Raw genomic sequence first — 27,952 nt, forward strand, 5'->3', positions numbered from 1 at the left:
AAAGAGTACCCGGGGTACATGTAAGTAGTACCCGAGCCGACAACGACCAATAGAGCATCAGTACTTTACTTGGGACCCACACAATAAATAAATAATTAGGTATATTTTCCGTACACATGCTTACGCGTACCCTATGTACTGTGAAGAGATAGCTGAGAAGACAACGACCAATTTGGCGTTACTGTCAGTAGTATCGGCAATGAATTTGACCGTCGTGACATGTACAGTACGGTGTTGTTTTCTAAACAACAACAACAACAGAGGTAACCGCAAATAATTAACATATTAACACATGTTTATTGACTAGTTATTATGTATGCAGATATTACTAGGTAAGTAGGCAACAACATGCAGATAAAGACTTAATTGAAAGTACATTTCTTGGAATTCACTATTGGCATTTTGCTATGAAAAGAAGAGAATTGATTCGAAGGTGAGTAGTTTCCGGACAGCAGTATTTTCCGGACATATTTAGTTTTAGCTGCTTCTATGTAGGCATTGAAGAATTTTTCCAGTGCCACTCGCCCTTCAGGGCGAGTAGGCCTGACAATCCACTCGCCCCTCACTTGAATCTACTTGCTCTGCATTAAAAAAAAAATATATCTATTATTCTATATTTATAGTTATTATCAACCAGAACCTTTTTAACATACGTAACATAGTCACACTAAACTGCAAACAAATTAACTACATTATCTGATGGATTTTATTTGCTTTCCTTACGTTTTCTGCACCTGTTTCCATTTCTCAATACTTTCCGCTTCTCGTTTTGATGACCTTTCGTTCTGTTCCCTGTCTCCACTACCAGGGCCCTTAATCCATTTTAGGGGAAGCGGGTCGCTTCGATAGCATGGGGAATTTTCGCGGTGTTTTCCTTTTTGGGGGATTTTTACTTACTCTCTAATTATTACATTTGTACATGTTTGCACTATATTCATTGCTTTTGTGATAATAAAGTATGTTTGACAAGATTAAATTAAAATAGAATTGAGATATAATAATCATGAGACACATCTATCTATTATAAAAAATATATTTATTTTTTTTAAGGGCGAATTTTTCCCCCCAAAAGAGGAAAAAAGTATACTTTTCAGGTGGGGGAATGTGGCCGAATTTTGGCAGTGAATTTGACAGATTGAGGGCCCTGACTACCTTGCAGATATTTTAAAATAGAACCCTTTTCCTTGCTGAGTTTTAATATTTCAGACAAACTTTTACTGAAAGACACGCTTGATTGACAAATGGTTACAATATGGTAAATTTTGGCTAAGACTTCTGATCACGAATTATTCTGTTAATTAATAATTATTGTTTCTTTTTTTTAAATTAAATATAAGAAGTATTATAATTAATCAGTTAACTTATGTATTATTTTTATGCCCCCCTTCGAAGAAGAGGGGGTATATTGTAGTGCTGCAACAATACGCCAAAAACCGTATTGCAATATATTGTCAGTTCAAAAACCCGTATTGCAATATATCGCAATATATTGCTAACTTGTACCAAAATTATAACTTGCCAATTACCCAATAATCCCATAAATTCCAATTTTAAAGCAAATTCTGGTAAATATTTACTATAAATGTGCTCAAGAATAATAAGAAACACAAACATTTGCAAATTTTCTTAAGTATCAAATACATTTTTGCAATTGTTACTATTTAAAGATGTGATGAAATAACGTCCAACCGGGGCATTTTTCCCACTGAACACGCGTAATTCAGCTCACGTGATGTTCCCGTTTTTATACAACACAAAATACACCCATACTTTCCATGCGACGTTCTACATGTCTGTATAATTTTCGCGCGCTTTTTATTGAGACAAAGGATAAAGCACTTTTTATTTGACGCTATAATTTTTTATTGTCGCGTTAGCATTCAAATTTGGAAGCGTGTTTCCGAAATTCGGATTACAAATAATGCTCAAATCAGAATCGAACGAAACATTTACAGCTGTGCGCAATTAATTCAACGATAATCTGTTCAAAAGCATCGAATGAATGCTCCCATGTAACAATGCTACTCCGTATAATACACTTTTTAGAATGCTTTTTTTACGTAAAAAATAATTTACACTGCTTTGTTTACCTTTTTATCATTATTTCGGATGGCTTTTCTGGACGAAATGTGAATGAATTTTTGTAAAATTTTCGTACCGGTATATTGAAAATCATATCGCAATACAATATGCGGATTGCGTATTGCGATATATACCGGTATATTGTTGCAGCCCTAGTATATTGCTTTGCTCATGTTGGTCTGTCCGTCCACCAGGTGGTTGTCAGACGATAACTCAAGAACGCTTGTGCCTAGGGCACACTCTGAACAATATTACTGAAGCAACTGGTCTGTTATCCTAAATCTATAATTATCAGTCCAATGAAATATCATCCTTTTAGTAAAATACAGAGGATCAGTAAAAATATTATCAGAATATGAGATTTTTTGTATATTTTGTATATTAAATATTGTGTTAATGTTTAATTTTGTTGATTAATATAAATATAAGCAGGACAGGGGAGGTAATACACTACAGGGGAAACAAATGCAATAAGTTTAAATTTATTGTTACAGATTTGCCTCCCTTGTTATATATTTAAATTTTACCAAATGTAAGGCTAACTACTACTGCTACTACTGCTGCTGCTGCTGCTGCTGCTGCTGCTACTACTACTACTACTACTGCTACTACTACTACTACAACTACTCTACTACTACTACTACTACTACTACTACTACTACTACTACTACTACTACTACTACTACTACTACTACTTCTACTACTGCTCTACTACTACTACTACTACTACTACTACTACTACTACTACTACTACTACTACTACTACTTCTACTACTACTACTACTACTACTACTACTACTACTACTACTACTACTACTACTACTACTATTTCTTTTGCTACCACCATCACCACCTACTACTACTACTACTCTATTACTACTACTACTACTACTACTACTACTACTACTACTACTACTACTACTACTACTACTACTACTACTACTACTACTACTACTACTACTACTACTACTACTACTACTACTACTACTACTACTACTACTACAACTACAACTACTACTACTACTCTACTACTACTACTACTACTACTACTACTACTACTACTACTACTACTACTACTACTACTACTACTACTTCTACTACTACTACTACTACTACTACTTTTTCTTCCACCACCACCACCACCACCACCATCACCACCACCACCATTCACAGTGACAAAAAACGTATTCAGTGACAAAAAATGTATTCACACAATGGCTGCTACTACAACTTATAGCCCATATAGGGGGGCATGCATGTTTTACAAACAGCCCTTGTTGTTTTTATATTTACATTAAAATGAAATTTTATTCTTCACAAATGACCAATATATTTAACTGTTTTTTTTTTACTTTTAATCGATAAGCTAAGAGCACTGACAAGAAAAAAGAGTGTAGCCGATTTCGAGAATTATTTTTACTGTGCCTGTGACGTCATTTTTCATTGTGAAAACGAAAGTGCAGTTTCTTTGTGTACTAAATCTATTGTTTGTTCATTCCAAAAATTGTTCGCAGTTTGTATCGATGTGGCAGGAGTTCTGGAACTGAATTTATATTTCTCAACTTGAAAAACAGCACTCACCCGGTCGGTCGAGTATTTAACAAACTTTACTCGCCCGACCGTCAACTTCACCTGCATATGCTAGCGGTCGAGCAGCTTGATATTTGGCATGCATGTGTATCTCATGGAGCTGCACATTTTGAGTTGTTAAAGGTCAAGGTCAAAAGTAAAAAAATTCAATCCAAGGGAAGTAATAAGCTTTAAAGGGGCCTTTTCACAGATTTTGGCATATTTTGAAGTTTGTCATTAAATGCTTTATATTGATAAATGTAAACATTGGATCTTAAAAGCTCCAGTAAACAATAAAGAATAAAATTTAAAAAAGGAATAAAAAGTAGCCGGTACCAGGGCTTGAACCAGTAACCCCCGGCGTCCTGGAGTTAGTCTGAAGTAAAAACACAATAGCCCTCTCGGCTATTCCGCCGGGTATACACAGGGCAAGTATTTTATACCGTATATAAGCAATCTTCGTAGTTTCGTAAATTTAAACGAAAACAACAGAACTCTCCAAATTATTCAATCGTTTCCCGTTGCAACGCTTTATAATTTTTATGTTTTCAAATCGTCAAAAGATACATATAATGGTTATATTGGACTATGGTAAATGTTCAGTAATACTGTTTCCTCACAAATATCATAACTAAAACGAAAATTTGCGAATCTGAAACAACTTTTTTTAATTTTGTCAATTTACCAAACCGTGAAAAGATCCCTTTAAACGGGAGATAATTTCTAAACCTGCCAAATGATATCAGGTTTTTTTTTACCTTATATTACAGACGCCGAATATTGGCGTCTTCCCCCAGCAATCTTGGCTGGTTTTTTCCCCTTTCCGGACCGAAAAATTCCCCCAGCAGAAGCTTTTTCCCTTCCATAAAATAGTTCCAAACAATTTTACAAAAAATATGCTTGAAATCGTACAAAACATTGTTTGGTACCCATCCAATTATGGTTCCCATCCCTTACTTCCGTAAGAAGATACTTGTCAATACTTAACACGGCCCGAATTTGTCCGCATTTTATTGGAACGAAAAAAGGTGATTTTTACTGTAACATCGGCTATATGTGTACTACGTCTACTACATCATTCGTATCTGCGTTTTATACTGGTTCTCTGCTTTGTGCGTGAACTATAAGGTTGAATAAGACGACGTAGAACCATCCAAACGTTTGTATCCGCTTTCGCTTTCTGAACTGTCAAAATTCTGACAAGCTTTCTCAGCCAAACGTGGCACCCGTTATGCGGTGCTCTTGTTTCAACATTAGTTTCAGACAGTTAAGCCGTCATGCACATGTCACGTTATTACCAGGGCCCTCAATCTGTCAAATCCACGGCCGAAATTCGGCCTCATTCCCCCCCCAAAAAGTATACTTTTTTCCCCTTTTTGGGGGAAAAATTCCTCCTAAAAAAAAAATTTTTTTTTTTTTTTTTATAGATAGATGTCTCATGATTATTTTATCTCAATTCTATTTTAATTTAATCTTGTCAAACATACTAAATTATGAAATAAGCAATCAACATAGTGCAAACATGTACAAATGTAATAATAATTAATTAGATAGTAAGTAAAAAATCCCCAAAAAGGGAAACACCGTGAAAATTCCCCCTGCTATGGGTAGCGACCCGCTTCCCCTACAATGGATTGATGGCCCTGATTACGTATCGTTGTTCGTGGAGAACACATAGTATCAAACAAAGTTCATTTCTGTTTTCATCGCGATTTATTTCTGTTGAATATTCTGTAAATACAATCTAACAGACCAGCGGCCAATATGGCCGCCACGTCAAGAAAGCATGACTGCTCTACTTGATTGTCAAACTAGGACTCTAGAAATTGCCCTTCTTACAACAAAGCACAGCATTTTATTCCAAGGTACATGAACATAAAATTTAGATATTTTCTATCTCATTCTTGATTGGTTGACTGTACTTTTCCCTTGATCAACTAAACCCCACCAGGGCTCAACATTAACGGTTGTCCTATTGCCCCTGGCAAGCAAAAGTTGGGTCCGGGCAAGTTATTTTATAATCTAGTTGTCTGCCCGGGCAAGTGCAAAAAAGAACAAAGAGCATTTAATTTAGACTTTAATTGCAGTAATCATTTTGTTAAATGTTCAAAATAAAAAAGGTTTTGTGGTGAATCATCTTGATCTTTTTAAAAATTATGAGGTTTACAGTTAATGTGATATTTCATGTTTGGGCAAGCGGCTTAACGTTCAGGGCAAGTAGATTTTCTAAGTACTTGCCCGGCAGTTGGTTTTTCAGTTAATGTTGAGCCCTGCCCACCCTTGAATAACTCTTGTTGATTGGATGGATGCTCGTGCACCTACCACATGATACAGCAGAAAAGTGCTGTACACAGTTATCACGTTTGACCAATATGTTCCATGTGCAGATAATAACCTTTGTTAACAGGAGACCTCATTTCATTATGCATACTTGATCATATAACCAGATGTTCTCTATGGACAAACCACATTGGTAATATGAAACCTAACACTTCAATAATCAATTATGTAAACCCAGATACACATTCAAACTTGTATCCGTTATGTACCTTGGGAAATAGGAATTACACTTATATACTCAATTATTTAAATTTCATTATATATCATATCTGAATTGGGACTTGTTATGTCTGTTATGTATTGGTTTGAAGTAATGTTGACCTACGAGCCAAATTGTTAATCAAGAACTAAGACAAATCAACAGATGTTCACGATAATTGAACTACACTGGAGAAATGAAACCATACTTCCATAATCAATTTTTCAAACTTCATCCCAACATTGCATATGCATATTATTAAAATATCTTCTTATAAATTTCCATCATAAGAATGAACAATATGCATATACCGTTATGTGACACACAGTCTCAGTTTTCCTAGTCATTTTGAGTGTGATTGGGATTTGTTAAATCGATAAAATGGCAAATTTAAGCATTTTTAAAATGGACCAAATTGGAATGTTTTTATCAACAAATATTGACACAATATAGATTTTTTTTTAACTTCTAGAGGGGATTTTATCTACAAAATTGGAGGAAAATATATACTCTTTCTTGAGGGCAATGGGGCTGAGCCGAATATCGGGCCCTGAAATTGCCATAAAAAACACTGGGATTTAACATAATGTCAGAATGTTTTGTTAACTAGCTAAGGACTTATGTTATTCTATTCTACTTTTACTTTATGTTTTTTTATTATGCCCCCTTCGAAGAAGAAGGGGTATATTGTTTTGCTCATGTCGGTCTGTTGGTCCGTCCACCAGATGGTTTCCGGATGATAACTCAAGAACGCTTAGGTCTATGATCATGAAACTTAATAAGTACATTGATCATGACTGGCAGATGACACCTACACAACAGATTTTCAGGTCAAAGGTCAAGGTCACAGTTACTCAAAATAGTAAAATGGTTTCCGGATGATAAATCAAGAACGCTTAGGCCTAGGATCATGAAACTTCATAGGTAGATTGATCATGACTGGCAGATGACCCCTATTGATTTTCAGGTCACTAGGTCAAAGGTCAAGGTCACAGTGACTCAAAATAGTAAAATGATTTCCGGATGATAACTCAAGAACGCTTAGGCCTAGGACCATGAAACTTCATAGGTACATTGATCATGACTGGCAGATGACCCCTATTTATTTTCAGGTCATTAGGTCAAAGGTCAAGGTCACAGTGACTCAAAATAGTAAAACAGTTTCCAGATGATAAAGCAAGAACACTTAGGCCTAGGATCATGAAACTTCATAGGTAGATTGATCATGACTGGCAGATGACCCCTTTTGATTTTCAGGTCACTAGGTCAAAGGTCATGGTCACAGTGACTCGAAATAGTAAAATGGTTTCCGGATGATTACTCAAGAATGGTTTGACCTAGGATCATGAAACTTGATAGGTAGATTGATCATGACTGGCAGATGACCCCTATTGAGTTTCAGGTCACTAGGTCAAAGGTCAAGGTCACAGTGACTCAAAATAGTAAAATGGTTTCCGGATAATAACTCAAGAATGCTCACGCCTAGGATCATGAAACTTCATAGGTACATTGATCATCACTGGCAGATGACCCTATTGATTTTCAAGTCACTAGGTTAAAGGTCAAGGTCACAGTGACAAAAACCGTATTAACACAATGGCTGCCACTACAACTGACAGCCCATATGGGGGGCATGCATTTTTTACAAACAGCCCTTGTTTATGAAAAACATCTGGAAAATACTGCTGTCAAAAGATTGTTTTGTGTACCCTAAGTTTCTATATAATCTGGGCTTTTATTGTGCACATGTGTGCAGTGACATTTTCTTGTTTAAATTCACAATAAAATTGAACAACCCAGGATTCTGATGGTAAAGCTCCACAGTTGAAATGAACATTAATGAAAACCATCTCTAAATAAATGCTTATTTCCTCTGGAAAATATTAGTCGGCGTATTCCTCTATATAATTTATATTATAATAAAGTTGGTAACCTAAAACTGCACCATTCCCAATGCAGCCATTTTTCCTCATTGCAAATTAAAAATTCTCAATGGATGTTAACAATTCCAAATTCGCAGCATTAACAAAAACTCATTGATGTCTGTACTCAACAATCTAATGAGGCTAAGATCAGTGATTGTTAACCATAAAGAGAAATAACCACAGCAAGCTTTGATGAAATAGAGTTGTAGCATTTTCGCAAATCACGAATCATCATTGCGATGCACCTTTCAAATTATTACTACAAAAATACATGTACTGTTCAGAAGTGCAGCCCTCTTAACTAGCTACAGAATAATAGGACAGATTGACATCAATTGACATTGCAGGTGGATACTTTTAATTCAACTCCAGGGTACAATTGCAAGGTATTTATTATAACAAGATGTTGATTATAACAATGTTTCATCTATGTCTGAATCTATTGAGGCAAATTTTCCATTGGAGGCAAGTTTTCCTATGAAACCTGAGGCTAGCAATCCTGATTTAGACAGTGAAAGCTGATGCTCTGAAGAATGTCCTCAGTTGAATGAGTGTTTAGTTTAATGATCTAATTTTGTACTGTAAAAACAGTCTTTTTCAGGAATAACTCACACATTTGATGTAAGTTTGTAGCTCTAAAGATTAATCAATGGGTAGTGAAAAGATGTACAGCATTATTGACATTTTCGAGACCATGTTACCCACGGAAATTAACCTGTACAATTGTTGCATAGTGCTAGTAAAAAAAGAGCAATTCACTAGAACCATAAACCCTACACATTCTTTAATAAGAAATTGCCCGTTGTTGTTTTCGTTTGATGTTACTTTTCTGTGTAATATCTCATGTGAACTTAATCTGTTGAATGACCTATATTTATTGATACACATGTAATTATTATAAAATAATTTTGGCTTTTACAAGTTTTTGTAGAAATATTGCAAGTTGTCATGTAACCACTGATGGATCTCTGGTCACCAAATTTATGTGTATTTAATTCCTTTTTTACAGATTAGTGGACCTGGCTAAAACTTTCTAAGCTGAATTATCTTAATTTTACAAGTGATTGTGAAACATGCGATATTTGTGTGGAAGTAAATGAGAAGTGACCGGATTTGTCTGGTTCAAAATACGTGTCCAGGGTGGCCGTAGTGTCTTGATAATGCAATGTTCTTTGTACATGGTAAAATTGCAAGAACAAATTGCCAATTACAATTAATTGGTCAATAACAGAATGTAACAGTTGATTTCACTTTTTTGTAAAGATTTGGCTGGTTTTTAAAGAGAGCATGTAATCCAATGCAAACAATGCAAAATAAACACTATGCTGTGATCTAAAGGGATTGCGTCATCAGCAGACATAAAAGGTAGTCACCCTGATATATTGATACATATACAAACCTATGTGTTGATCAAGATGGGAACACTGAAATGTAATTATCAAGTGATGTTGACCCCACCTTCCAGATAATGTTGTGACTGTGACACTGTTTATTGAGAGATGTGGACAAATGTGAACCTCTGTGGCAAAAGAGAGATTTCAGCATCTAATCAGAGCAAATGTGAAGACACAATGACATCCCTTGATACAAAATTCAAGAAGCAGTTCTGGTGCGACACCTGTGGATGTGGTCTGCAGGACCTAATTAGTTTGAAACAGCATGTTGCGGAGCACATTGTTGATTCCATTGCAAACAAAAATGTAACCTATGCCAGCCATACTTCACATCCAGGCCTTTTGAATAACCAGGAACCTGTAACTGATGGAGATCGGACGATTAAAGTAGAAGACACTACACTAGGTATGCTGAACCTCTGTGCTATTTTTTTGCACTCTGTTTTTACAGTATTTGCTCTCTGTCCTCACAATATTTGCACTCTGTCTCACAGTATTTTCACTCTGTCCACACAGTATTTGCACTCTGTCCTTACATTATTTGCACTCTGTCCTCATGTTATTTGCACTCTGTCCTCACAGTATGTGCAGGCTGTCCTCACAATATTTGCACTCTGTCCTCACAGTATTTGCAATCTGTCCTCACAGTATTTGAACTCTGTCCTCACAGTATTTGCACTATGTCCTCACAATATTTGCACTCTGTCCTCACAGTATTTGCACTCTGTTCTCACAGTATTTGCACTCTGTCCTCACAGTATTTGCACTCTGTCCTCACAGTATTTGCACTGACTGTCCTCACAGTATTTTCACTCTGTCCTCACATTGTTGTCCTCTCAGTATTTGCACTCGGTCCTCACATTGTTTGCAATCTGTCCTCACCTCACATTATTTGCAATATGTCCTTACATTGTTTTCTCCCTGTTCCCACATTGTTGAAATTCTGTTCTTATATTGTCTGCTCTCCACACATTGTTTGCAATCTCCCTTTAAATGAAAATATGAAATGTTTTCTTAATAATATGTGGCCCCTTTAAAGTGATATTATAGGCCTTTTCAGCTCACCTGAGCACAACCTGCTCATGGTGAGCTTTTGTGATCGCATTTTGTCCGTCGTGCGTTGTGCGGCGTCAACATTTGACTTGTTAACTCTCTAGAGGCCACATTTATTGTCCAATCTTCATGAAATTTTGTCAGAAGATTGGTCTCAATTATATTTTGGATGAGTTCGAAAATGGTTACGTTTGCTTCAAAAACATGGCTGCCAAGGGGCGGGGCATTTTTCCTTATATGGTTATATATGGCTATAGTAAAATCTTGTTAACACTCTAGAGGCCACATTTATTGTCCGATCCTCATGAAACTTGGTCAGAAGATTCATCCCAATGATATCTTGGACGACTTCGAAAATGATGTTGGTTGGTTGAAAAACATGGCCGCCAGGGGGCGGAGCATTTTTCCTTATATGGCTATAGTAAAACTTTTGTTAACACTCCGGAGGCCACATTTATTTTCCGATCTTCATGAAACTTTCTCAGATGATTTGTCCCAATGATATCTTGAATGAGTTAAAAAATGGTAACCTTGACTTGAAAAACATGGCTGCCAAGGGGCGGGGCATTTTTCCTTATATGGCTATATATGGCTATAGTAAAATCTTGTTAACTTTCTAGTTTGCTCAATCTTCATGAAATTTGGTCAAAACATTGGTTTCCTGTGTAGTAAAGTTTGGTTTTATTATGTCAATATTATGTGACATTAACTGTATTATGTAATTTTTCATAACACAGAATTTTCATAGTTAACATAACTGTTTTAGTCATTAACACTTATGATAAGCCTTTCAACTAAGAGATAACTGAAAGAAAGACAACATTTACATGATTTTTCAGTATTTATGCAGTATTTATCTCCCTTTTTTAACCTGGTTCAGTAATCTATTTTTAGTTCTGCTCTGGAGTTCGGGAAGATATTGATCATTGATAAATGCACTGTTCTGAGGGAAAATTGACTACTCTGCCATTGATCTCTTCTGAACTGTATAAAATAAGCTGTTTTGGCTGATTTAAACACCTCTTGATGCTTGCTTGAAAAGATAACAGCTCTTGAAAATGGTTGGAATTTTGAAATAATTAAACTCTAAATTATTTTTAACACCAGCATCAAGACATTTTGGCATTATTTTCTAAATTATTCTTATTATTAAGAATATTTCTATTTGGCATTTTCTAAATTAGAAAGACTATTTTATTTCAATAACTTTAGTAAATTTTTCTTTTTTTTACATTTGATTCACTGAAGTTTCCTAATCTCCATTAATATTGTTCTTTAGATTAAATAAGACCTATTTTGTAAACTAGATTTTTGAAGCACTTTCTAGACTGACAGTTACTTATATTTATATCAGTTTTTTGACAGATTTTAAAATTCTTTTTACATTCATTAAGGTATTTGCTGTATGTTGTTCATTTTTGTAACCATACTTAGATTCTTTAGACTTAGCTTGTACCTGTTCTTAATTTTCTGTCATTGTTCTTCATTTTCCGAGTTCTTGAAATAAAAATTAGTTATTTTTGTTAAAGCTGCCTTGGTTTTCACTTACAAATTAATTCTTTGAGTGTATTTAGGCGTCCCTGACTGAATGCCTTTAGTTAATTGAATTACAACCAGTCAGTATAGTCATCCTGACCGGAAATAAGAGTTTGTCAAATGAATATTTCCGCATTACATAAGTGCTCACAAAGTTACATAACTTGTAACCCTCCTGTGACCGGTTCATTTGTGTAAGCGAAGGAGACCGCACTACCACACATGGATAGGACAGTTGAGTTCGATAATGGTTTGGATCGGTAAAAAAACATGGCTGCCAGGGGGGTCTTTTTCCTTATATTTATATAGTAAAAAAGCTTTTGAACACTCTAGAAGTCACATGTTTTGCCTAATCATCATGAAACTTTGTCAAAACATTAGTTATGTGGATGTCTCGGAAGAGTTTGAAAATGGTCATGATCAGTTAAAAAACATGGCCGCCAGGGAGTGGGGCAGTTTTCTTTATATGTATATAGTAACAACATGTGAACAATCTAGAAGACACATTTTTTCCCCAATCTTCATGAAATTTGGACATATCTTGGAAGAGTTAAAAAATGGTTCAGGTCTGTTAAAAAAAACATGGCCGCCAAGGGGCCATTTGTTGTTCATTCTTCATGATACTTGGTTAGAACATTTGTTCCATTGATATCTTGGGCTGCAAAGAACAGGCCCTCATGTTTCACTGTTGAATTGAGCTTTTGGTGTTTTCACTTCAAATACACTTATATTTGTTAATGCAGCATAATCATACTAAAACAATATTCTGGAAAGAGAAAAATAATGCATTTGAATATCAACCGTACTTTCGTTTGACAACTGATCATGCATGTACGTTGTGAACCTAAATTTAGTTTTAGTGCAGATTTGTTGATACGACACATAGACACAATTTTGTTTTACGGATCATTTCGGCTTAGAGGACTCCAGGGCGAGTCATGTAAAATGTTGAATATAAAATATATTTTTTTAAACAACTGGTAGCAAGATGAGTTGCAGATAATTGGTCAGTAACCACATTTAAACTAACTTCTAAGTATTTTGACCTTAATTCTTTTCAGTTCAATTCAACAGTGAAAAATGCCCATAATATCACTTAGCATTACTTTCCTTTTATAAAACACTAGCAGATGTTTACAAGATTTTTTTTTCAGCGTTGTTTCTTTATATATTATAGTCTGTGACTTTTGTATTTGTTTTTTTAGCTCACCTGTCACGAAGTGACATGGTGAGCTTATATGACCCTGTGAACTCGGGCGTCCGTTGTGTGTGCGTGCGTGGGTGCTCGCGTCCGTCAACAATTTGTTTGTGTAGACAGTAGAGGTCACAGTTTTCATCCAATCTTTATGAAATTTGGTCAGAATGTTCATCTTGATGAAATCAGGGTTGGGATTGTATTTGGGTCATCTGGGGTCAAACACTAGGTAAAAAACTAGGTCAAATAATAGAAAAAACCTTGTGTAGACAATAGAGGTCGCAATTTTCATCCAATCTTTATGAAATTTGGTCAGAATGTTTATTTTAATGAAATCTGGGTTGAGATTGTATTTGGGTCATCTGGGGTCAAAAACTAGGTCACTAGGTCAAAAACTAGGTCAAATAATAGAAAAACCTTGTGTAGACAGGAGAGGTCACAGTTTTCATCCAATCTTTATAAAATTTAGTCAGAATGATTATCTTGATGAAATCTGGGTTGGGATTGTATTTGGGTCATCTGGGGTCAAAAACTAGGTAACTAGGTAAAAAACTATGTCAAATAATAGAAAAACCTTGTGTAGGGAGTAGAGGTCACAGTTTTCATGCAATCTTTATTAAATTTAGTCAGAATCTTTATTTTGATGAAATCTGGGTTGGGATTGTATTTGGGTCATCTGGGGTCAAAAACTAGGTCACTAGGTAAAAAACTAGGTCAAATAATAGAAAAACCTTGTGTAGACAATAGAGGTCGCAGTTTTCATCCAATCTTCATGAAATTTGGTCAGAATGTTTATCTTGATGAAATCTGGGTTAGGAATGTATTTGGGTCATCTGGGTCAAAAACTAGGTCACTAGGTCAAATAATAGAAAAACTGATAACAATTTGTTTGTGTAGACAGTAGAGGTCACAGTTTTCATCCAATCTTTATGAAATTTGGTGAGGATGTTTATCTTGATACAATCTGGGTTGGGATTGTATTAAGGTCATCTGGGGTCAAAAACTAGGTCACTAGGTCAAAAACTAGGTCACTATGTCAAATAATAGAAAAACCTTGTGTATACAATAGAGGTCACAGTTTTCATCCAATCATTATGAAATTTGGCCAGAATATTTATCTTGATGAAATCTGGGTTTGGATTGTTTTTGGGTCATCTGGGGTCAAAAACTAGGTCACTAGGTCAAATAATAGAAGAACCTTGTGTAGACAATAGAGGTCACAGTTTTCATGCACTCTTTATAAAACTTGATCAGAATGTTTATCTTGATGACATCTGGGTTGGGATTGCATTTGGGTCACTTGGGGTGAAAAACTAGGTCAATAGGTCAAACAATAGAAAAACCTTGTGTAGACAATAGAGGTCACAGTTTTCATCCAATCTTTATGAAATTTGGTCAGAATGTTTATCTTGATGAAATCTGGGTTGGGATTGTATTTGGTTAGTCAGATTAGCGATTCAGGGCCATCATGGCCCTCTTGTTTAACATTAATCATGATATTATGAAAATTGAACAAACAGATGGTCTTCGTGATCTGATTAGCTTTAGAAATCATGTTGTGGAGCACATTGATGATACCATTGCAGACAAAATTTATACCTATGCCAGGCACACTTCATATGCAGGCCAGCAACGTTTGAGTAGCGAGCAACCTGTAACTGATGGAGACGTGAAGATAAAAGTAGAAGACACTCTGTCCTCACATTGTGTGAACTCTGTCCTCACATTGTGTGCACTCTCTCCTCACAATGTCTGCACTCTATCCCTACATTATAAAGAACACTTTTGTTCGGCAAAATACAAAATATTACAGTTAACATGAAATTATAACAAGGCATCATACAAAATAGTGTTGCTTCACTAAATGATGAAGACCTGTTTTATGCCGCCATGAAGTGACAGGCATTTAGCACCACACTTGTCTGACCTTATGAGCATAAGACTTCACATCTTCATATACATTCCAAAGTTTTGGATGCGGTTTCTTTTGAATTTTCTGGGTTTATTGTACCCAACACATCACATCTGATTGACCTTTAAATAAAGACATTTGTAAACAAAATATGATTGACCTTTAAAAAAAGACATTTGTAAACAAAATAATATTTGATCCGACCATTTGTGTTGGCAACATTAATACCTTTTTAATGTTAAACAGAATAAAATATATGGCTGACTCTGACTTGTGTACTCAATTTCACTAAAACTTTCACCTTATCCATGTGATAGTTATACCCCTCTTTAAGAGCTATGAGGATTGTAAACAAATGACCTGTGGACGCAGTCTGCATGACCTGAGTAGCTTGAGGCAGCATGTTGCAGAGCACATTGTTGATTTAATTGCAGACAAAAATGATGCCTATCCCAGTAAGACTTCAGATGCAGGCCAGCAACCTGTAACTGATGGAGATGTGAAGATAAAATTAGAAGACATCCCACAAGGTATGCTGAGCCTCTGTCTTCACAATGTTTGTAGTCTGTCCTCAAATTGTTTGAACTCTATCCTCACTTTGTGTGCACTCTATCCTCACATTATTTTCCAATATTTCCTGACATTGTGTGCACTCTATCCTCACTTTGTTTGCACGCTTTCCTCACATTGTATGCACTCTTTCCTCACCATGTTTGTACTCTATCCTCACATTGTAAAACCTTGTTAACACTCTAGAAGTCAGATTTTTAGACAAATCTTCATCACGGCCGTTAATCACGCGCGCCACCTCTCTTTTGAGATGCACCAATAAATGAGCCAATGCAACTTCCGAGGTGGCGCTCAGGCCCGGATGTTTTGAAATTTAACGGATAATTTTACAGGGTGATTAAGTTTAATATGTTTTTCAACACATTTCGCAATATTAAAAAAACGGCCAATGAAGTGAGCTTCTGCGATTATAAATTCATCTAAAAATGTACAGGAACATACAATCACAAACCATTTGGAAACGTGAGGACCTTTGATTTCTAATATGTTTACAGGACTTTATTTTTTGTAAGTTTACTACTTCAGCACATTTGCGTCGCGTGGGCTTTTAGTTAGAAAAAGTAGTTTTCTAATAATGTATTGATGGATTTAAACATTCGTCTTTGTAAGATAACAACATTTAACATGTATTATACAACAATGTTAACGGAAAAAAACCCGAGTTATCTTCATTTTGTTTGGAGTTGATACTGGGAAAAACAACATAAATGAGCCTTATTAAGATTTGTTGACCTTGGCCTTTTAGTAAATTAAGCATTTGGATTAACGGCCACAAATAATAGTTTCAAGAAGAAGTATTATTTTATACTTATTTCGTGAATTATCATACTGAATACAAATATTGATGTTGATGAATTGTTTTGATAATGTTGAACATTAAGTTATTGGTTTGATTGAGTATAACAAATTTTTGGTACACATCGTTCGATATGATTTATTCATGTTGGTGACTGCTTAATTGATTTGATCACTTTTATATTTAAAAAAACTACATCTTATTTATGATAGATTGCGTTTATGTTCTGTAAAGATTTGGGCCTTCGTATTAACGCTGAAAAATAAATTTAATATAACAAATTACATTGTCTATCAAATCTACGTCATGTGATAATGTCATTGTGATATGACTGTTAATTGATACAACCTGCATTAGCGCCACCTCCTAAGCATTTGCTCCATCTCTTTTGAAAAATGCAAAAATATCTACTACGTCGGCAAGAAGCCAATATTTTGTGCATGCAGCCAGCATCTAATGTATGTTGTTCGCAATCGTTTGATGCCGTTAGGGATTTAATTGGGTAGTCATTTTCTCGTCACACAGGAAAAACTCATCGAAATGCTTTTTGTCCCCTACCGGTTTCACCGGAGGGGACTTATGGTTTGCGCTCCGTCTGTCAGTCCGTCCGTCTGTCAGTCCGTCCGTCACACTTTTCTGGATCCTGCGATAACTTTAAAAGTTCTTAATACATTTTCATGAAACTTGAAACATGGATAGATGGCAATATGGACATTATGCACGTCATTTCATTTTGTTCCTACGTCAAAAATTGTGGTTGCTATGGCAACCAAAAAAAATAATTCTGAAAATGGTGAATTTCTGACAATGGTGGAGCCGGTAGGGGACCATATTGCTTGACAATAGCCTTGTTTAAACTCCACCATGCCACAACGTATACAGTTTCTCAAGTTTTTAAATGGTTTGAGAAAGTACCGGGTATACGTGTCTGTACATTTTTGGACGAATCAATCTTCACTGAATCGCACTACATTGTCCTATTTTAAAAATAATGCGAATTATGTTTAAAAACATGTAAAATCTTATCACCCTGTAAAATTATCCATGAAATTTCAAAACATCCGGGCCTGAGCGCCACCTCGGAAGTTGCATTGGCTCATTTATTAATGCATCCCAAAAAGGGGTGGCGAGTGTGATTTACGGCCGTGTTCATGAAACTTGATCATGTGTTCCAATGATATCATGGGCGAGTTTAAGAATGGTTCTGGTAGATTGAAAAACAGTGCCGCCAGGGGGAGGGGCTGTTTTCCTTATATAGCAATAGTAAAACATTGTTAACACTCTAGAAGTTCCATATATTTCAAATCTTCGTGGAACATAGACAGAGCATTTGTTCTAATGATATCTTGGATTTGTTTTGAAATGGTTCTGGTGTGTTGAAAAACATGGCGGCTAGGGGGTTGGGCATTTTTCCTTTCATGGCTATAGTAAAACCTTGTAAACACAAGAGTATGTATTTTCCCCCAATTTTGTCGAAAAAATCCCCTTGAAGATTTAAAAAAAAAATTTTTTTTTTATAAACAACTGTCTTATGATAAATATATCTCAAATTTATTTCATAAACAACTAACAAAGTTTATTACTATAATGAGTTGGATTTTTTATTATTATAAAGAATTATATCAAATTAGTTTTTCCCAAATCAGTTGACTTTTCACATGAATTGCATTGTTTCCCAAAATGGCCAGGAAAAGGCCTGATGTTACGTTGTATCTATATTGTGTCAATATTTGTTGATAAAAACATTCCAATGTGGTCCATTTTATTGATAAAAAATGCTCAATTTTGTCATTTTATGGATTTAAAAAATCCCAATTAGACTCAAATTGGCTTGGAAAACTGAGACTTTGCATGACGGCTGAACTGTCTGAAAGTAATGTTAAAAAAATCATTCACATATATATCACTAAAAGGACTGAGACATTCAGCTGTGAATATTACATTCAAACATACATGTGTATTCATATAATAAATATCATTACATATACAAGAGTGAATTTTTAATTTTCCCCTTTTCCTAAAAAACGACGTGTTTTTCCCCTTCAGACGGGCCCCGCCACCATTCCCCTATAGGTGAAAAAAAACACTGTAAGCCATAACTTTTGCAATATTGAAGATAGCGACTTCATAGTTGGCATGCATGTGTATGTCACGGAGCTGCACATTTTGAGTGGTGAAAGGTCAAGGTCATCCTTCAAGGTCAAATATATGTGTCAAAATCGCTCATTCAATGTACACTTGCAATATTGAAGATAGCAACTTGATATTTGGCATGCATGTGTATCTCATGGAGGTTCACATTTTGAGTGGTGAAAGGTCAAGGTAAAGGTCATCCTTCAATGTCAAAGATCAAATGTATGGGGACATAGTGTTTCACAAACACATCACTTGTTGGTCATTGTGTTAGTAGGTAAGTGCCCAGTTTAAAATTATTAACATCTGTCTATTTCATGCTACAATATCATCCTCATTGCCTTAAAAACTCAGATGTAAGTCAAGATTGTTTCCTTAATTAATAATAAAACATTTAGACTTGTGAGGTGGTTCAAGAACTTTTTGTAGGAAATTCAAGGAAGATCAATCCTTGATATTGCACATAATATTAGTTCTGTTATTTATGAATGCATGTTTGAAGGGACCTTTTAACAGATTTTGGCATGTTTTGAAGTTTGTCATTAAATGCTTTATATTGATAAATGTAAACCTTTGATCTAAAAAGCTCCAGTAAAAACAAGAATAACATTAAAGGATGAAAAAAAAGTAACCCTCAACTTTGCTCGAACCACTGACCCCTGGAGTAAAAGCCTAACGCTTTGACCACTTGGCGGCCATCTGTGCTCATACAATTAGTGATGTATTTTACATTTTTTATAATAAGCAATCTATGTAGTGTCACAAGAAATAACGACAACAAAAGAACTCTGCAAATTATTCAATCGTTTCGCGTTGCAACACTTTATAATTTCCGGTTTTTAAATTGTCAAAAGATGCCTTTAATGGATATTTTAGAGAATGGTAAATGTTCAGTATTACTGTTTCCTCACAAAAATCTACAGCAAAAATTTGTGAATCTTAAACAATTTTTTTAATTTTGTCAATATACCAAAACTTTAAAAGGCCCCTTTAACTGCTTTCATAAAGTTATATTATTCATTAAGTGCTGTTTAAATGTCTTCTTCCAATCAAGGTTAGTTAATATTATTTTACATGCATGTTCTACTTGCAATTATCTCTAAATTATTAAATACTACATTTAAAACTAGCCTTTTTGAATATTATGAATTAAATCTAGATTTTTTTTAAATTAAATATCATATGGAGAACAAATTTAAAAGGTATTTTAAAATTGATATGTAAGTTAAAGAATTTACTTCATCCTGTAGTTTTGTGTATGTTAAAACCTTATTAAAGAACAATCCCAAGTGTATTTGAATTTACATGGATTTCAGGTAAACCTAAGAATGTTGCGTGGTCATTGTGTTTTCTGATCTTTTGTAGTTTAATTTTATTGTTGGGAAACAAAGATAGCAGTTAATTTCATTAAAAGTGAATCCCAAACAGTTAAAAACATTATATGCATTTTTGCTAAAATATGATTACCATTGTCCCAGTTTGTCTTTTACCAAATGTTCATCATAGACAAGAGAAAAGTAAGAGTTGATCAAAATGCATTCAATAATAAAGCATGGTAATTATCTGACACTGTTTTGCAACTTGTTTATCTGCTTATTTCTGAAGTAAATCATATTTGCCTACTTTCAGTTTCAATAAATTAACCTTCAAAGAAACACTGGATAAACCACTTTCTTTGATTGATCGTCAATTGCAGTAAGACAGGCATATTTAGATTTTTGACAATCAGAGCTAGAACTATTTTCCATGTGAATTCTTCAAAAGGGACTGAACTGCATTCCCTGTATTTTTTCAGACTTTTTACGTTTGATTGATTTTATTGGAAAGATTTGGTCATTTTAAGGGAGATATGGTAAGATTTTTGGGAAAACTGTTACTTATCGCAATTGGGAAACAGTAAAATATATGTGATTATTTTGACACAAATTCACTGTCCTCTGACAATCCTTCTGGAGTTGAATTCTTATAATTATTAAACCTGGTCACACATGCTTTGTAAATGATAGAACGATCACGTTCAATTCTTTTTTGAAGCTACAATTTTTTTTACATTGTCAAATGGAAGAAATACCAGTACATTCTTAACATTATTGAAGTCACATTACAATTATATATAATATAATATATATATAAGACTGAGTCTAAATATTTTTCATAAATTAGTGTAAATTTGTCTTATCAATCAATAAGTTTGCAGGTTTGGATTACTACATTGGCTATTCTTCTTAGAACATTTATTTTGGTCATTATAATGTCATTTAATTAATTTAGTGTCTATTGCATTATTATTTTGTAGCAGCTACGGACTGTCAAGGGACTGCTGTTGGTCCATATATGTCCACAGCATGCGGGGCAGAATTCTCAGCATTGCAGGAGTACACATTACACCAACATGTACAAAGTGAAATAGGCATTACATCTCAAAATGAAAACTCGCTTCAAGTAAACCAGGATATGCTGAAATGTGATTTAAATATGAACAGCGGGATGAGCACAGGAGAGAGATCGCATCACTGCAGTGTGTGTGGAAAGGACTTTGTTACAGCCGCTAATCTCTCCGGGCATATGCGAATTCACATGGGAGAGGAGTCACACATATGCAGCACATGTGGAAAGGTATTTGTCAACAGTTACAAACTGAAGGTTCACATAAGGTCTCATACAGGAGAGCGGCCACACACATGCAGCGTATGCGGCAAAAGCTTTGCATTGAAATCAATTCTTAAGGTTCATATGAGGTGCCACTCTGGGGAAAAACCTTACAAATGTTCCATGTGCGGGATGGAGTTTAGCCAAAAAGGAAATCTGGATAGACATATACGGAGCCACAATAACGAGCGCAGATACGAGTGTGTTGTCTGTAAGAAGAAGTTTTCTAAGTTCGTATCATTAAAGGCCCACAACAACCGCTGCCATCCTAGTGAGCAGAGTAAGTAAACCAAGCTTTGCTCAGTGTAATATCAATGTATGATAGTAAATGATTAATGCAAACAGATTGGTATACATTGTTTATCATGATCCAACCATTTGTTGATCACTTTGTGATATTATTTATTGGAACATAAACTCTTCCTGAATGTGTGGTACACTTGCTCCAGACGTTCAAAAAATATGTATATTAACTTTGACCTTACGATTTCTTTAACAAACCTCAACTTAATCTGATATGCTGTATATTTTTTGTCATTTAATATGGCTGAGCTTTGAAATTGCTACAGTTTATATTTGCTAGACCTGACATTTGTCACATTTGCTGGAATGAAATTAGCTTTTTCATTGCAAATTTTTTAATCTATAAAACCCCACTTCAAATGATGACCATATTGAGGCAGCGGTTTTTAATCTGAGACTTGGGTCAGAAAACCAAAAGTCTCTACTCACATATGTCAAAACGTCACAAAATCTCTCAGTCTAGTTATAGACTGTTGTTTAATGTTAATTAAGCAATTTTGAATCAACTTTCATTAAATGACAGCCTTCAGACGTGGTTTTATACTCATAACCCGATTCCATTTCGTTAAGATCAAGTGCGCACATATTTCAACATATATTATTTTAGTAAAGATCAAGTGCGCACATATTTAAACATATATTAATTTAAATATTGCATTGCAAGCCTTATACTTATGTAGGATCAAAGAGACAATATGTGAAGACATTATAATAATACTTCTTTAATCTTTTTGTTGTGTTATTTTGTCTTATTAAAATAAGTAAGCCAGCTTCGATTACCGCATGCTTATGTATTCATTAAGCTTGTATTTGTTCATTATAATTTTGTGTCACTAAATTGATTGTCTATTTCTTTGATGTTTCACAGGGATTCCTAACTGTCAAGTGACTGCTGGGGGTCTGTTCACTTGCACAGTATGCAGGGTGGAGTTCTCAGAGTTTCGGGAGTTCAATGAACACCAGCATATACACAATGGAATACACATTACATCTTCAAATGACAATCTTCAAGATAACAAGGGGTTTATTCGGTCAAGCAACCTAACTAATCATGTGAGGATTGGCAGTCGAGGGCGACTGCATCTCTGCAGCATGTGTGGACAGGGCTTTTTTTCAAGCTCTTACCTTACTAACCATATGAGAAGTCACACGGGAGATTGGCCATATAGTTGCTGCATTTGTGGAAAGGGCTTTCTCACCAGATACAATACTAATTTGCACATGAGGTTGCACACAGGAGAGCGGCCATACAGTTGCAGCATTTGTGGGAAAGACTTTGTCATTAAATTCAAACTGAAGGAGCACATGTGTACACATACAGGAAGCTGGCCACACAATTGCAGTGTGTGTGGAAAGGGCTTTTTCTTTAGCTGCTACCTTACTAAACATATGAAAATTCACTCAGGAGAGCGACCACATACTTGCAGAGTGTGCGAAAAGAGCTTTATTACCAGATACAAGCTGACTGCGCACATGTGGTGTCATGGAGGAGACCGGCCTCACAGTCGCAGCATTGATGGAAAGGGTTTTGTCACTGCCTCAGACCAAACAGAGCATATGAAGATTCACAAGGGAGAGGGGCAACTCGGTTGCAGCGAGTGTGGGAAGGTATTGGCCTCCAGATCACAACTGGAGAAGCACATATGGGGGCATACAGTAGAGCGGCGGCACAAATGCACTGTGTGTGATAAAAGCTTTTCAATTGCTCATGTCCTGAGAAAGCACATGATGTGCCACACAGGTGAAAAACCTTTCCAATGTTCCATATGCAGCAAGAAGTTTGGCCAGAAATGCAATCTGGATAGACATATACGGAGCCACAATAAAGAGCGCAGATATGGATGTGTTGTTTGCGAGAAGAAATTTGCAAAGTCCGTATCATTAAATGCCCACATCAGTCGCTTTCATCCCAGCGAACAAAGTAAGTAAACCGAACTATGCTTAGTGTCATATTAATGTGTAGTCGTAATTTAGAAGTCATGACTAGGGATTGGCATTTTTAGCTCACCTGATTGCTCAGGTGAGCTTTTGTGACCGGTCTTTGTCCGTCATATGTCCGTCCGTCCGTCCGTTAACATTTGCTCGTAAACACTCTAGAGGCCACATTTCTTGTCCCATCTTCATGAAACTTGGTCAGAAGCTTTGCCCCAATGAAATGTCGGCCGAGTTCGAAACTGGGTTGTGCCGGGTAAAAAACTAGGTCACTAGGTAAAAAACAACAACAAAAACTTGTAAACACTGTAGAAGTCACATTACATGCCCAATCTTCATGTAACTTTGTCAAAATGTTTGTTTAATGATAGCTTGGTTGAGTTGAAAAGTGGTTCTGATCCGTTGAAAAACATGGCCGCCAGTGGGCGGGGCAGTTTTCCTTATTTGGCTATAGAGAAACCTTGCAAACACACTAGAAGTCACAATTTTTGCCCAATCATGAATGTTGGTCAAAAGATTGGTTCAATTGATGTCTCGGACAAGTTCGAAAATGGTCGAGATCGGTGAAAAAACATGGCTGCAAGTGGGCAGGGCATTTTTCTCTACATGTATATAGTGGCAGTTTTCCCTATTTGGCTATAAAGGAACCTTGTAAACACTGTAGAAGTCACAATTTTTGCCCAATCATCATTGAAAGTTGGTCAAAACATTGGTTTTATTGATATCTCGGACGAGTTTGAGAATGGTTGGGATTGGTGAAAAAAACATGGCTGCCAGTGGACGGGGCATTTTTCTCTATGTATATAGTGAAAACATGTGAAAACAGTAGAAGTCACATTTTTCATGAAATTTGCTCAGAACATTTGTTTCCTTGATACCAGAGTGGAGTTAAAAAATGGTTCCGGTCAGTTGAATAACATGGCTGCTGGGAGGGGGGCAGTTTTCTCATTATGCCCCCCCCCCCCCTTTCGAAGAAGAGGGGGTATATTGTTATGCTCATGTCGGTGCATCCGTCCGTCATAGGTACAATGATCATGACTTGCAGATTACCCCTAGGTCAAAGGTCAAGGTCACAATGACCCGAAAAAGTAAAATGGTTTCCGGATGATAACTCAAGAACACTTATGCCTAGGATCATGAAATTTCATAGATACATTGATCATGACTCGCAGATGACCCCTATTGATTTTCAGTTCACTAGGTCAAAGGTCAATGTCACAGTGACCCAAAGCAGTAAAATGGTTTCCGGATGATAACTCAAGAATGCTTAGGCTTAGGATCATGAAACTTCATAGGTACATTGATCATGACATGTAGATGACCCCTATTGATTTTCAGGTCACTAGGTCAAAGGTCAAGGTGACCCGAAATAGTAAAACGGTTTCAAGATAATAACTCAAGAACGCTTATGCCTAGGATCATGAAACTTCATAGGTACATTGATCATGACTCGAAGATGACCCCTATTGATTTTCAGGTCACTAGGTCAAAGGTCAAGGTCACGGTGACCTGAAATAGTAAAATGGATTCTGGATGATAACTCAAGAACACTTATGCCTAGGATCATGAAACTTCATAGGTACAATGATCATGACTCGCAGATGACCCCTATTGATTTTCAAGTCACTAGGTCAAAGATCAAGGTCATGGTGACCTGAAATAGTAAAATGGTTTCTGGATGATAACTCAAGAACGCTTATGCCTAGGTTCATGAAACTTCATAGGTATATTGATCATGACTCGCAGATGACCCCTATTGATTATCAGGTTAAAGGTCAAGGTCACAGTGCCATAAAACATATTCACACAATGACTGTCAAGGTCACGGTGACTCAACTTAGAAAAATATTTTCAGGATGATAACTCAAGAATGCTTACGCCTAGGATCATGAAACTTCATAGGTGCATTGATCATGACTCGCAGATGAAATAATGATGAAACTTGACCAGGATGTTTGTCTGGACAATATCTAGGTCAAGTTTGACATTTGGTAAAGATTGAATGAACCGACTCCTCTCAGGTGAGCGAACTAGGGCCATCTTGGCCCTCTTGTTTAATTTATCATATCATGCTTATTTTTTATCACATTGTAATATTGTTTGTTTGAACAAAAACATTCTTAGATGCTTCAGATGTTAACAAATGTAAATAGTAACTTTGACTTTAAAATTGCTTTAATGAACATAACATTTAGCTACTATACTGTGTCATTGTTTCATTTCATATTGCAGAGCTTTGACATTGCTTCAATAAAAATTGGCTAGACTTAATTGATGTGACATTCGTTCTGGTTAAATGGACTTCATTTATGTGGCATTCGTTCTGGTTAAAATCAGCTTCTTTATTGCCTATTTCTTTATAAATTAACACCCACTATAAATGATAAACATATTGAAGCACGTAACAGCTGCGTTATTAGATCAAAGACTAAGGTCAAAGGATCTTTCCGCTGCGAAGTAGGAAAGGTATCATTGAGCAATATCCTTGTCTTTTACACACACAGGTAGATACGTCACAGAATCTCTGTCAGTCAAGTAAGATACCTTTGTTGACTATTTAAAACGCAATTGTAACTTATCTTGCCTAAATTTCAGTCTGTAGACGTGGTTTCATCCTCATAACATGATTCCATTTAGTAAAGGTCAAGGGCACGCTTAGTTTAGAACAAATTTATTTTAGCTCAATTGTATCAAAAGCCTAATGCTTATTGAGATGCTGCTCGTTTCCGAGATATAATCAGTTATTGGTGTCTTTAGAGACATTTAAAACTGATCTTACACTGGTGATTGAACCCACTGGAATGCAATATTATAATGATGTTGTGTAATCCAATTGATTAATTTTCTCTTTGGTGTTCGACAGGGTCTCCTGACTGTAAAGAGACTTCAGGAAGTCGATACACATGTTCTGTATGCGGGGCAGAGTTCTTAGAATTAAAGGAGTTCAGAAGACACAGAGATTTACACAGTGGAACAGGCATTGCATCTCAAAATGAAAACTGGCCTTCAGTCAACCCGGATGTACTGACATGTGAGTTGAACAGGAACAGCGGTATTCAAACAGGCAACAATGGGCCGCATCTCTGCAGCGTATGTGGAAAGAAATTTGTTAAAGGCTCCCATCTCACTAAGCATATGAAGATTCATATGGTAGAGCGGCCACACAGATGCAGCGTGTGTGGGAAGGACTTTGTTTTCTCTTACGATCTTACTAAGCATATGAGAATTCACACAGGGGAACGGCCGTTCCTTTGTAGCGTGTGTGGAAAGGGTTTTAGCTACGGCTCCGACCTAAAAAAGCATCTGAAGACTCACACGGGAGAGCGGCCTCACAGTTGCAGCGTGTGTGGAAAGGGATTTGCCACCGTATCCCAACTCAAGTTGCACATGAGATACCATACAGGAGAGCGGCCATACACATGCAGTGTGTGTGACAAAAACTTTCCAAGTGCATCAGTCCTTAGGATGCACATGAGGAGGCATACAGGTGAAAAACCTTTTAAATGTGCCATGTGCGGGAAGGAGTTCTGCCAAAAAGGAAATCTGGATAGGCATATAGGGAGCCACAATAACGAGCGCAAATATGAGTGCCCTGTGTGCAAGAAGAAATATGCTAAAGCAGTGTCATTAAAGGCTCATAACAATCGATATCACCCTGGTGAACAGAATAAGTACCAAACAGGAGAGCGGCCATACACATGCAGCGTGTGTGACAAAAACTTTTCAAATGCATCAGTCCTGAGGGTGCACATGAGGCGCCATTCAGGTGAAAAACCTTTTAAATGTGCCATGTGTGGGAAGGAGTTCTGCCAAAAAGGAAATCTGGATAGGCATATAGGGAGCCACAATAACGAGCGCAAATATGAGTGCCTTGTGTGCAAGAAGAAATATGCTAAAGCAGTGTCATTAAAGGCTCATAACAACCGATATCACCCTGGTGAACAGAATAAGTAACGCGAGTTTTGCACAATTTAATATAAAATGTTTCACAACAAAAGATTCATGCACAGAGCTTTGCATATATCAGTCTTTGAAGATCGTGCCGTTTGCTGATCATGAGTTATCACTTGTTCAAAAAATAATCTTTACTTTATTGTGGGATGAACATTCTGAAGATATAAAGAAATGTTAATATATTGTGTGTTTGTTGGGGGGGGGGGGTTTAAGAAAAGTCTTTTAGACATGCTAGGGCATTTTAATAGAATTAAAAAAAATGAGTTGAAAGATCCTTAGCTTTAAATTATCTAGTAATGTGTTCAGTCGATAAAACCCATTCTGTTGACGTTATTAAGTTACATATTTGTCAATGTGATGCAAAGAATGATATTTTAGTAGTCAAAACTTAAAAATGTGCATTACGTCAA

At 36.0% G+C, this 27,952-nt stretch overlaps 1 protein-coding gene across 5 annotated transcripts; it reads left to right on the plus strand.

The window, feature by feature from the left end:
* Positions 1-233: 233 nt before the first annotated feature.
* On the plus strand, positions 234-27,718 carry LOC127855805 (zinc finger protein 883-like). 5 transcript variants are annotated; one of them, XM_052391616.1, is made up of 7 exons: positions 250-332; positions 9,125-9,915; positions 15,640-15,735; positions 21,001-21,633; positions 22,525-23,577; positions 26,093-26,123; positions 26,452-26,582. In XM_052391616.1, the coding sequence occupies exons 2-7, from the start codon at positions 9,615-9,617 to the stop codon at positions 26,459-26,461; spliced, it is 2,124 nt and encodes a 707-aa protein (XP_052247576.1). In that variant the 5' UTR covers positions 250-332; positions 9,125-9,614; the 3' UTR covers positions 26,462-26,582. The 5 variants fall into 5 exon arrangements, with proteins under 5 accessions (XP_052247573.1, XP_052247576.1, XP_052247571.1 ...); XM_052391613.1 differs by lacking the exon at positions 26,093-26,123 and having other exon boundaries at positions 234-332; positions 9,581-9,915; positions 26,452-27,718; XM_052391611.1 differs by lacking the exon at positions 26,093-26,123 and having other exon boundaries at positions 26,452-27,718.
* Positions 27,719-27,952: the final 234 nt, after the last annotated feature.

This window comes from Dreissena polymorpha, chromosome 13 (assembly GCF_020536995.1).
Source record: "Dreissena polymorpha isolate Duluth1 chromosome 13, UMN_Dpol_1.0, whole genome shotgun sequence".
Classification (NCBI taxonomy): Eukaryota; Metazoa; Mollusca; class Bivalvia; order Myida; family Dreissenidae; genus Dreissena; species Dreissena polymorpha.